This window comes from Notamacropus eugenii, chromosome 3, assembly GCF_028372415.1.
Source record: "Notamacropus eugenii isolate mMacEug1 chromosome 3, mMacEug1.pri_v2, whole genome shotgun sequence".
Lineage (NCBI taxonomy): Eukaryota > Metazoa > Chordata > Mammalia > Diprotodontia > Macropodidae > Notamacropus > Notamacropus eugenii.
Genome location: NC_092874.1, coordinates 382,991,765 through 383,004,630, shown reverse-complemented (window position 1 = coordinate 383,004,630; position 12,866 = coordinate 382,991,765). Strand labels below are relative to the sequence as shown.

General features: G+C 34.8%; 1 protein-coding gene across 2 annotated transcripts in view; it reads right to left on the bottom strand.

The window, feature by feature from the left end:
• Positions 1-12,866, bottom strand: part of LOC140497115 (cytochrome P450 3A4-like) — a 42,239-nt gene that overhangs the window by 10,638 nt on the left and 18,735 nt on the right. For both annotated transcript variants that reach the window (XM_072597678.1, XM_072597679.1), the window contains 6 exons: positions 10,780-10,832; positions 7,286-7,385; positions 6,244-6,357; positions 5,699-5,787; positions 1,723-1,871; positions 1,052-1,179 (listed from right to left, as the gene is read on the bottom strand). In XM_072597678.1, coding sequence (XP_072453779.1) covers positions 1,052-1,179; positions 1,723-1,871; positions 5,699-5,787; positions 6,244-6,357; positions 7,286-7,385; positions 10,780-10,832 — 633 coding nt within the window. The remainder of the gene's footprint in view (positions 1-1,051; positions 1,180-1,722; positions 1,872-5,698; positions 5,788-6,243; positions 6,358-7,285; positions 7,386-10,779; positions 10,833-12,866) is intronic.

Here is a 12,866-nt window from a genome sequence, read left to right as displayed (position 1 = left end):
GTATGGTTAGTCTGAGTGTCAAGTGAATGATATAAGAGCTTAAAATCTCATTCCCAAATTTTAAAAGATGATGTCCCAATCATCAAACCAGGGTTTTTGGAGGGAAGCATACCCTGAAGAACCTAAGAGAAAATATTAAGTATTCCAGAAAATTCTCTTAATTCTGACAGAAAGGATAGACAAATAATGCTTCAACAGTTTATAATATCGTTGATGTGGACACCACTGATCACAATCTTACAATAACTTGATGGATGATTTCTCAGGATCATTATAGGCAAAGAAACTGATCTCATTGTGGTCAACAAATAGACAAAGTGGGACCTAGATTGGTCCTGGGTAAGCAGAGATATAATGAACCAACGTGTTCAAGCTTCAAGACTGTGTAGCTTGCAAGGGTCAACTGAATAGGTTGTAGTTTTCTGATCTGGCTTTCAAGAATTAAGAGTCATAGCTTTTCCAGAAAAGAGGCTCACAGTAGAAGTATTGTGAGAAGATGAAAAATGTTCCAAATGTAGACCAAGAGTCCACACAGAGAATCTGAATGCAACATTACTGGCACAATTATAATTTTTGTGCCCATTCTTATACAGCTTTTGGTATTGTTAGCAAGACTATTTTGAGCGTGTATAAATAAAGGAGAAATGCACTTTCTTCTTTCTTGGGTTCTTACTATAAATCACATACTAATTTGCAACATAATATTGGGTATGTGTCTTGTCCCACTTCTGTGGTTGTAAAATATTTGAGAGCTGGAACAGTGTCTTTTTTTCATCTTTGTGCTCCCCTAGACATAGATCACTCAAGCTAGCAAATATTAAATAAGAAGAGCATAGAGTTAGAGCTGGAAACAAGATGTCAACAAGTAACACTTCTTCAGGTTACAGTAAATCCTCAAAAATGTGACAATTGGAATTGAATAAAGATTATAGTGCACAAAGATGAATATCAAGTAAAATTGAACACCAGTTTTGTTTGCTTTACCCTGAGGATATAATACCACTATTTTTAATGGACACATACTCTTATTCTGAACACTGTAGAGACTTACCTTTTGTGAATTTTTTTTTCGGTCTTCCTTTATTTTTTTAATTGATTTTGTTAAGAAATCTATTGTTTCCTTTGGAAATACAGTTACATCCATTTTTTTTAACAAAGGAATAACGAATGGAAAAATTGCTGAGGAAAACAAAAACAAAATATCCTTATGAAACTAGAATTTTATGAGTGACATTATCACCTTTATTTGGAGTGCAGATGGGGAGATGGCAACAGAGGGACAAATTGTAATCTGATTTATTCATTTTCTTTTTAACATCATCGATTATCTGTAAACTGTTGGAGGTCAATGAAAACCCCAACAGTGAAGCGAATCTCCATAATTCGGTGTCCTGTGCCCATCTTCTAGGTTAACTGCTAAATTACCTATAACTACCACAAACAATAAGTAATTCCCCTGGGAATTTAGGTCAGTGGCTCTCTGAAAGCCCTGATTTCCTAACAGCAGCTAAAGTACAGAATTTCCAGAATTCCTGATGTTATGTTGTAATCTCTCTATGCTTTGGTTTAATCTCCGTTGAATTAAGAGGATAGACTTAAGGGTTCCTAAGTTTCTGTCCATCTCTAAATCTATGGTCCAACTTGGTGAGTCACTGAGTTATGTTCAGGAATGTCAGAACCACTGAAATTTTATTTTTTTTCTGTAAAGAAGAATCAACTTACTTATTGTAAGTAAAAGTGGATCCAGAAAACTGAACTTAATTAACTTCTTGATTTCTCTCACAAAGGGATCATCTTGTTTATTCAAGGAATCAATTTTGACACCAAATGAAGTACTGGTGATCACATCCATGCTGTAGGCCCCAAAAATGCTGAGGAGAGAAAGCAAAAAAAGGCTCAGAACAGGCACTGTTTCTTTCCTCTCCAAGTAAATACAGGAATTGAGCCTCTAAATCCCTGGTGTGAAACTCAATAGAAACCAGGGTCACTAAACCATTCCAAAGGATACTTGAGCGCCACATATTGAAAGTACAAAACCACATATTAATATTGCTTTTTTCTATTTTTTATATTATTATATATTTCACTGTTGTATTTTAGTGTGTTCTGACCAGGTTTAACAACAAGACTCTAGGTTCAAGTCCAAAGTCATATTTAAAAATGATCAGTAGCATTTATTAGCTGAGATTTTTCAGAAAAATGTTGATTCTTTTCATCAACTTCCTAGAAGTCAAAAATCATTTTATAAATGAACGAGTGAATGAATGAAGGAATGAATGGAAAATTCTTGGAAATACTTGGAAAATTATGGGATATAATGTATGGCAGTGCTTACTGGCATTATCACTTCCCTTTCCTAAGCTATTAGAGGAGGTTAACCAGGGGTACATTTTCCTCCCCACATGGTGAATACTCTCTACTTTAGAACATAGACGTTCTTTTTCTTTTTCCCTAATCATTTGTGGAAATAGATCTCATTGTGTTATTTCTGGGTCAAAGGATATAAGCAACTTAAAAACTCTTCTGACATATTTCCGGTATGCTATCTAAAATTGTTGGATCTCTTCACAATTACATACACGATGAATTAGTGTGCAGTTTTTCCAAATTTCCTTCAATATTTGACTCTTTCCTCTTCAATGTTTTTTAGTCAATCTGACAGGTACAAAATGAATTCTCAAAGGTGTTTCAATTTGCATTTTCTAATAAATAATGATAGAAACTTAATGAGCCCATAGAATGTAGGAAGAAACGCATGGTATGCAGAATGAAAGAGGCAATGGTTCTGGTGCTTTCAGCCATGGTCAGATCATATCTATAGCACTGTGACCAAAGTTCTGGGCATCATATTTGGAGAAGGACATTAATAAGTTGAAGGTAAATGGTATACAATGACTAGTTTGGTGAAATGATTTAAAATTAAAAGTTTGTTAAAGAAACTGAGGGTACTGACAGTTTATATAAAAGACAATTTAAAGAAGAGATTAAAAAAATGATTTATAGCACTTTTTCATATGACCATAATTTTTTATTTCTTTATCAGAAAGCTGACTGTTCATATTCTTTGATGAGTTATTGACTGGAGAATGACTCATATTCTAAGAGATTTGACAAAGGTCATTATATATTTGTGATATGAGAACTTTATATGAGAAACTGTTCAAAAAATGTTTTTTTTCTTTCAAATCTCTGCTTTCCTTCAGATCTTGAGTACAATTTCTACAAAATTTTTAAATTTAATATAATCAAAATTATCCACTTTACACCTCACTGTGCTCTCTTGTGTTTTGCTAAATTACTTACCTGTCTATAAGTCTGATAAATAATATGTTCCAAGTTCTTCAAATGCTGTTGGAATATCTCTCTTTATATCTAGGTGGAATATTCATTTTGCCCTTATCTTAGTAAATGGTGTGAGATATTAATCTATTTCCTGTTTGTTCCATCCTGCCTTCTAGTTTTCAATAAAATTTTTACCAAATAATACACTCACCTCAAAATCTTGAATCTTTGTATTTTTCAAATAAAAGGTTACTATAGTCATTTAAGACTGAAAGTTGCATATCTACTATGTTCAATTGATCTACCTTTCTATTTTGGAACTAGTAAGAGATAGCTTTGATAATTACTTCTTTCCAATATAGTTTAAGATATAGTACTTTCTTTGCATTTTTTCATTATTTCCTTTGATATTTTTGAGTTTTTGTACTTCCAAATGAATTATCTCTCATTTGTTTCTAATTCAGTAAAATATTTTTAGTAATTAAATTAGAATATATAAATATATGAGAATTATATTATATTTTGAATATATAAATTAATGTCGGTATAATTGTCTGATTATATTTGCCCTGCCTATACATGAACTATGAATATATCTCCAGTTGCTTAAACCTGATTTTACTTGTATAAAACTCTTTTAAAATATTTTGTTTGCAAAGTTCCTAAGTTTGTTTGGCAAGTGTACTCCTAGGTATTTTATACCATATAGAGTTATTTTAAATAGGATCTCTTTTCCATGTTTTTCTTAATAAATTAAATAACAATGAATTGTGTTTGAGTGACTAAGCTGCAATTAGTAGGTGCTCCACAGATGGGCATTCCACAAAGGATGTTGAGAAAACATGATAAGACAGACAGGAGGAGGACCAAAACTGAGAAGAATCACAAAATAGAGAATAGAAAGCATTCAGAAAGAGAATACTGTTAACAGTGTCAGATGATGCTATGGAATTAACAAAGATTCAAATCCACAAGAAATCATTGATTTGAAAATGAAGAGAGGAGCAACAGTGACAGAGTTAATATGCAAGAGAAGCAAGAAGCACAAAGAGCTCCTCCACTTGAAAACTACTCTAGAATATGGATCAAACTGGTTAATGATGGAGAAATCCAAGAAGGAGAGAATACAATGACTTTTGTCCAGTTCCATTTGTCAGACAGAGACATATAAAGATCTTTAGATATTGGCCAGAAATTAGTCTTTAGAACATTCAACAGCTAGAGAAATAAAAAGAAAAAAAGGCAAATTTCTAAGAGAAATAAAAGATTTTTTAAAAAAAAGTACTGGGATACTCTGTAGGGTAGGGAAAACTGTGCCAAGGGGCAGGTTGTCACTTCCAATAGCTTTCTGGGTCACGGATGTACCATGGACTATGAAGAGACCAGGACCTAGATGTAAGGGTCAGTTACAGGTCCCCGCAAGCAAGGGGGAAGTTCAGAAGGAAGCAAGAAAATGTGCTTCAGACCCCAGGAAAACAGTTTGTTTTCAGCTCTAATTCTTAGATAAATCTGAAGCCTACTGAGGAATAGTAATGAAAAGTATCTCAGACTAAAGGGAAACTATTTTCCACTTGGATGATAATGCCACAGTCTAGGAGCAGTTTATTACTACTCAGATCCAAATATAGGTCAGGAGCCTGCAAAGCTCAGATCTCCCTGGTGAAGGGTGAAGGACAGAGGAATCAATCAGACTTTGCCCTGGAAAAGATTACTTAGCACAACAAAACCTTGTAAGTTCCCAGAATGAGTTGAACTTTGGAGCATGGAATAACAAAACAACCAACAACTCAAAAAACCTACAGCAGAAGCAACCCAGATATATCCTCTAGAAGTGTGTAGATCTTGGAAGTAGCATAAACTCTAAAGTCAGGAAATTTTGGCGGGGAGAGCACAAACAAAAAGAATCCCATAAAAAAAGCTTTTATGGTGACAGAGAGACTCAACACACAAACCCAGAATAAAATAGCAATGAAAATATCTCCAAGCATAATCTCAATGGAAAAAAACAACTTAGACACAAATTCAAATATAATTTCTGAAAGAGACAAAGCAAGAATGTAAGAAAAGAGTTTAAATATTTTCATAAATATAAAAATGTTTATTAGTAATTTGGAGACATTAAAATAGTTTTATAAAAGCCTTAGTGGAAAGATATATTTGCAAGGCAGATTACATAGAGTTCAGAATATAAAAAGAAAAAGGAGGAAGAGTAGCGTGATCAATTGCAAATGGCTTAATCAAATTGTTTAGCTTCAGAATATCTCACCATGTTGTCCTTTACATTTCCCTTTTTAATGAAAAAGTTAACAGAATAGCTTTAAAAGTGGCTACTTCACTTTCTGAGGAAAGATGACAGAAGGCGAGCAGTTTTGTCCTGTTGTTCCTCAGATTCCTCCAGGTGTTGTCCCATACTTACTCTTTCAGAGTTACAGGCTTGCTTTTCTCTGCTTCCTTCCCCATGTTCTTCACTAACACATCTCCATATTGCTTAATGATGGGAAACATCTAAATGCCAAATGACAATAATTCCATGTGAAAAACCTAGTTCCAAAACAAATACAATTTCCCAAGCTTGAAGAAGCACAATGGTACTTCATAAGATCATTTCTCTTTTAAAATGTAAATTATCATATATCTATAGGAAGAAGAGTCCTTTTGGGCCATTTAGCAAAACTACTTCATTTTAAAGATGAGGGATCTGCAGCCAAGGTGGTAAGTACCCTATCAATGGTCACTCAGGCAATAGGCATCAGAGGTGACATTGCAGATCAGGTTCTCTAATTCCAGAGACTGTACTATCTCCATTGGAGCACCACAAACTAGGACAAAAAATATTCCCTTTTAGGAAGTTCACACTTGTGGGCCTGTTAATTAGGTTTTAGCTATTAAAAATCATTGGAACTTTTTTAACCTTCCCCTGGACTCAATTTTCTAAAATCTGACCAGTTTTCATTACTTTACCTCCTTGAGTTTTCCACTTGTAAATGTTGGAGACAATATTGTTCTAATCCTCTTCCAATGGTCATCTTCAGCAATTGAGATAGCACTCTCCATAATCCCTGCTGGACCAAAATTCTAGGAGAAATAGGTAAAAGGCAAGACTATTCTTGTTTTAAATGGTAGAACCAGAAGTTGAGACCTATTACACTTTTCAGTACAAAAACTAATTCTTTCTAATTATCTAGATTTTTTTAATCTGACCCTTTATAGCTCCTAGACTTTGATGGCAACAGTTTTCTTTTCTGGATACTTAAATGGTGTAATTATTATACCTGTACGAGCAGTTTTCAGACTGCATCACTAGAGAGGTTGTTTCCCAGGAAGATAGCTGATTGTACTAAGGACTACCATCACCCACGATCTTGGGTTACATATCCTAGGCTCTCTCTCCATGTCCGAGGTGAAGTAATTGATGATGGTGGTGGTAATTTGAACTATCTGACACATATGACCTCCTATCTCTTCTTCACAGTTATTCTGACTGGCCTGTAATACACAAGATAATTGACAGTTGGTGGGTATGACCAGCCCTTCCTCCAGAGGATTTTCCCCTACTATTATGACTGGGAATGCCTAGCCAAAAGCAGAAAAGGAGACTTGGGGGGAACATTTCGCACTATATCTCCTTTGACCATCAGTTCTTTGGAGACAGCTGGTCAACAGCTGATGAGCAGAGCAGGCCCATTTTCCACAGTGACATTTTCCTTTAATAGCCCTGGGGGCTACATTCTAAGCAAGTCTAGTTCTGCTGAAGGCATTGCCACTCCCAAATTTTGGAGGCCCAAGAGATGTAGATAGGGCTTACATCACCCAGCAAAAGTAGTCTTCTGTCTCCAGTTGAAGAGGCATTTTCCTCAGCTAGGCTGTCTTGCCTACTCTGTCTTCTACAAGAATATTAATAGTGAAGCTAGTATTTATAGATGGCTTAAAAACTGTGTGATCCTTAAGATGCTCAACATGACTTCCCCATTGCTGACAATTTTAGTCTTCCACTGTCACTTACCCGACGATTGGTGAAGACAGAAAAGCACTCTTTTACCAGCACCAATTTGATAGTCTCTGGGTCCATGATGGATAGTACAGGCTGTCTGCCATCAAAAAACCTGTACCCCAAATGGAAGAAATTACATCAGTCACCAAGTTACATTGTTGGAAGCAGATGTTGCAAGTGGAAATTATAAATTCATGGCCATGAGCTTGCTGTCAGCTTATGTTTATTTTGATCTGAGATGTGGGAGTGAACCAGGAATCTAAAATAAAACTCATATTTATGAAATACTTGGTGCATGTTTAAGTAAGAGCCCTGCCTTAGGCATTACTTACTCTGTGATCTCATGCAAGTCTTTCAGTCTCACGTTCCTCATTAGGAAAAGAAGAGCATCAACCTTAGAGGGTTGTTGTGAGGACCATTATGACAACATATATAAAGAGTAGATTTTGTTGTTGTTGATGATGTGGTTGAGTTACGATGGGAAAATGCAATGGCTTCATTGAGGAGGTAATATTTGAATTGAGTTTTAAAGAATGGTCAAGTGCTCAGTAGGAAAAGGAAGGGAAGAGGGCATTTCAATGATAGCCAACAGCCTGAGCAGTCACAGTGGCATGAGACTGGCAAGTGTATTTGTGAGGCAAAGTCTTCCAGTTTGGATAAAGAACAAAGTGGATAGAGGGGACTAATAGGAAATAAGCCTGGGAAAGTGAGGTGATAGCATGCAAGAAGAGTCGTAAATATGAGAAAGTAGTTTTTAATTTTTTTTAATTTTAGTTAATTAATTTAGTTTAATTTTAGTTTTTAATTTTACTTAGGAGGCAATAGGGAGTCAGGAAGGATGTTTGGGCAGAAGTATGAGTATAAACAGATTTACAGACAAGAAAGATTATTCTGGCAATTGTATTAAGAATTACAAAGAATTAGTTCATGATGAAAAATGCTGTCCACCTGCAAAGCGAGAACTGATGTAACTATTGTTTTTCATTATTTTAATTTTTTTATAGACTGATTATAGAAATATGCGCTCATGACTTCACATATATAATTGATATAATATCACTTGCCTTCTCAATGGGTTATGTAGGATCTGCAAAGAGGGTCATTATTATGAACTCAAAATTTTAAAAAGAACATTAGTAGTAAATAAGCACTTTTTAAAAATAAGCACTTTTTTTTAAATAGGCCAATTAGAAGGGAGAGTGGAGGCAAGAAGAATCCTGTCAGTAGGCCACAATAATACGAAAGGAGGTTGGGATTGATGCAATAGAAGAATTTGAGGGATATTAACAGGTAGGAAAGCACTAAAGTAGCAAACAATATGGTCAAAACCAAGCATTGAGACAAATAATACCCAAAGGGAGCAAGCAGAACAGGAAAATGGTCAAGGACTGCCATGTACAATAAGAGTGAGGCCTACTAGGTTTAGTGAGAGTGAATAGGGCATGTAAAAGAAAAAAAATTGGTGGTTAAATTGTGGGATTTAATTCTAGATTTTTATATGAGTTATAAGTTGATATAGGGAACATTAATTCCAAGGTGTGTATATGCTACCCGAATATGGGACAGAAGAAACTCTTTGGAATTGTAGAGTTTGAAGACTGGCAGCATGATCAGGCTATCTACTGAAATATTATTTTGTAGCCCAAATCAGGGGATGAGTAGAGGAGAAGATGTTGAATTACCAGCAAGGTCATTGAAAAACTTGAGAAAGTTACTTGGGTGCGAGCAGATAAAAAAGGGAATATTTAGGAAATAGTGGAAGAAGAATGATCTGGAAACAACAGTAATGATTAAAATATATGCCTTCTCCATTTTCTAACCCTGTGAATAGGTGGTGGAGGAATTAGGAGACTAAGCAGAAAGCATTTTAAGGGATATGATATTTTCAGGAGGGTGTCAGGTTTCTATTAGATCAGATAAGCAGAAATCAAGCTGGCTGAGAAATTTGCAGATGTGTAGGAAAGTTGGCAGATGATAAGATGAGAGTTCCTTGAAGGACAGAAGCAATAGGTGATGGAACATTGAGTTGGAGTGGGCCTGGGAAGTAATTGGAGTGATTAGAATAAGGAAAAGTATTCAGAATGAAGCATTGTGGGCAATTGCAACTGAACTGATGAGAATGGATGACCATGATTATGAAGACAATATAAGAAGCAGAGTACATGGCATACTTTTCCAGAACCAGTAAATAGATTGACTTCCTGAGAGCTTAAGATAGAATTTAGAATCTTGGTGTTCCAAAGCAACTAAGATCCAACACAAGAAGGAAAGATGCGGTGGAAGATGACTGGCAGGGAATATGTTTAACAGAGTAGCACAGTCATAACAGAAAAGGCCACTGACCTCTATGTAGCTTTGTCAATGTGAGGTGTCCCTATACATACGTGTCTTGTTCACATGCTCCCTATATACTTATCCCTTCATGCATGTACTCTACCCACATGTGTATCAATGTGTAGTTGTCCAAGCATAACTTCAAAAAAGATCTCTTCTTCTCATTTAATTTTATTATGTTTGTGAGAGAGTTAGCTCACAGAGAACATGTTATATTGCTCATTAATTTTTATTGCTATTTAGTTATATTCCCTGTTAGGGAGTGTGTGCCGTATGGCTGACTAGCAAAAGTGCAATCTTTGTGTTAGTGCTCAAGAGCTAAGATTTGAAGATTTTGGTCATCTTCCAAAATCTCTAAAATTTGGAGTAGCTAATAGGAGCTTCAAGACTGACAGGTTATCTGGTGCTATACTAATATTAACCAGCATATCACTGGTGTATCATGGAAAATATCACCATTATATCACGGAAATTAAAGTGAGATTAGTTCATATGATATTATGCAATTTGCAAGTGCATAAATAATCATGTATCACACAATATTTCTAACAGTTCTAACAATGCACCTGTTGTTTATCTCCTGATACTCACTAAGAATGATAGTTACTAAATATGAGTTATCACAAATTCTTTGGGTCTGAATTCACGCCTCAGAATTAACAAGATTTTAGACAATAAATTGAAGAAGGTGGAAGAATAGTCTTCTGAACTAGAATTACTTCTCAAAGAAATATTATTTATCTTCATCTCAACATATATTATTACTTCTCTGATCATCTTTTTAATTACTATTCTATTTTACAACTTGAATTGTACAAAAGAATAGAAGCTCCTTCAGGACATGAACTCTTTTTTAGTTCTGTCTTTGTATCTGCACTGCTCAGGAGATCTGTATGTGGTTGTCACTTTATTCAATGTTTCTTTATTTCATCAACATTCACATTCTCATATCACTACACTAAATCAAGGTGATATATCCAAAATCCATGACCAGGGTAATATCATACTAGGGCATCTGTTATGATGCCATTGGCCTGAATAAGAATTCTATGGCATTGAACACATCTCTAATACCTCTATTTTCACAAATGTTATTGGGTTGAGTGGGAAGCTATGGGTGACTGACCATTGAAACATGGATATATAATGGAAAAATAACTTAGAATACTCACCCCCAGGTTTTCCCATATTTTTTAAAGCAAGTCATGTCAAAATCTGTAAAACCCTGCAAAAGGTATTTTAGAATTATGTCAAAATGCATTATATTAGGAAGTTGAATATAGAATAATGTATTTTTTACTATCGTGTTTATGGTCTTCATTTTGCCTGCAGGTTGTTGCCCACCCCAATCTATACTTGCTGACATATGACCCAGCTCAAATGTAATCTTTTCCATTAGGCTTTTCCTGACGTCTCCAGCAGAAAGATTTCTCCAAGATCTCTGATCTCTTGATTTTAATTCTAATGCCTTTTTCCTGTGTTGTGAAAATCTATTTAATATAAAGCTTTTACTATGGACTGTATTTGTAACCTGGTGCCTAGAACATTGCAGGCACTTAATAAAAACTTCATGATTAATAGATTGGTACACTCTATAAATGTCTGCTCTCACTCTATTCTCATTTAAATTGCAATTTTCTTGATGTATGTCACTTTCTACTGCATAATAGGCTCCCTGAGGTCACGTAACATGGATTTTTCCTTTGTATTTCCTCTATATCGGGAGTTTAAGCATCATATACTTTTATAGCGGTCCAGAAAAGCCTATGAAATGATGTTTTAAAATGGGCAAAACACAAAGCATCACAAAATAAACCACTTTTTTCTAAAAATAGTTATTAAAAACCTTCTTATTTCCCATGTTAAGAATCATGTATTTGTTGCCCAACACATTGTATCATTCAAAGTAAAGACAGTATTCATATTCACTTTTATAAGATTTTTATTTCAAAATTTTTGTCCCTCCCTCCCATTCTCTCCACCCCCCTTCACAAGATAGCAAACAGTCTTATATAGTTATATATGTATAATCATATTAAACATATTTTCACATTAGTCATGTTGTGAAAGAAGAAGCATATGACAAAGAAAAGAAAAAAAAGAAGTGAGGATAGTATGCTTCAATCTGCATTCAGATTCCATGGTTATTTCTCTAGATAGGGATAGCGTTTTCCAATATGAGTCTTTTGGAATTGTCTTGGATCACTGTGTTGCTAAGAGGTAAGTATACATTAAATGGTCATCACACAATGTTGCTGTTGCTATGTACAATGTTCTCTTGGATCTCTCTACTTCATTCACCATCAGTTTGCATATATGGTGGTTTTTTTGAAATCATTCTGCTCATCATTTCTTATGGAAGAATAATATTCCATTACTTTCATATACCATAACTTGTTTAGTCATTCCCCAATTGATGGGCATCCCCACCATTTCCAGTTCTTTGCCATCATGAAAAGAGCTATTTTTGTGCATGTGGAATTTTTTCCTTTTTTTATGACACCTTTGATATATGCACCTAGTAGTGGTATTGCCGGGTCAAAGTGTATGCATATTTTTATAGGTGTTTGGGTGTAGTTCCAAATTGCTCTCCAGAATGGTTGGATGAATTCACAGCTCTGCCAACAATCAATTAGTGTTCCACTTTTCTAACATCTCCAACATTTATCATTTTTCTTTTGGGTCACATTAGCAAATCTGAGAAGTGTGATTTGGTTACCTCAGAATTCTAGATTACTACAGACAATTATTACTGTACTTGTGTATCTAACCCACTGATTCATCACTCTATTTCTTAAGCAGTGCTAAACGGTTTTGATGATTACTTTATTATGTAGTTCCATATCTGGTACAGCTAGACCACGTTCCTTTGCATTTTTTTTTATTAATTATCCTGATATTATGAAACTTTTGTTCTTCCAGTTCAAATTTGCTATTTTCCTAGTTCTGTAAAGTAATTCTTTTGTTGCTTTGGCATGGTCCTCAATAATAAACAAATTTAGGTAGAATTGTTACATTCTTATATTTGGTCAGCCTACCCATGATCTATTGACAATTTTTCTAGTTGTTCAGACCTGACTTTGTGTGAAAAGCGTTTTGTAATTGTGTTCACATAGTTCCCAGGTCTTTCTTGGCAGGTAGACTCCAAAATATTTTGCATTTCCTACAGTTATTTTAAATGGAATTTCTCTTCCTGTTTCTTGTTGCAGGGATTTGTTAGTAATATAAAGAAATGCTGATGATTTTTGTGGATTTATTT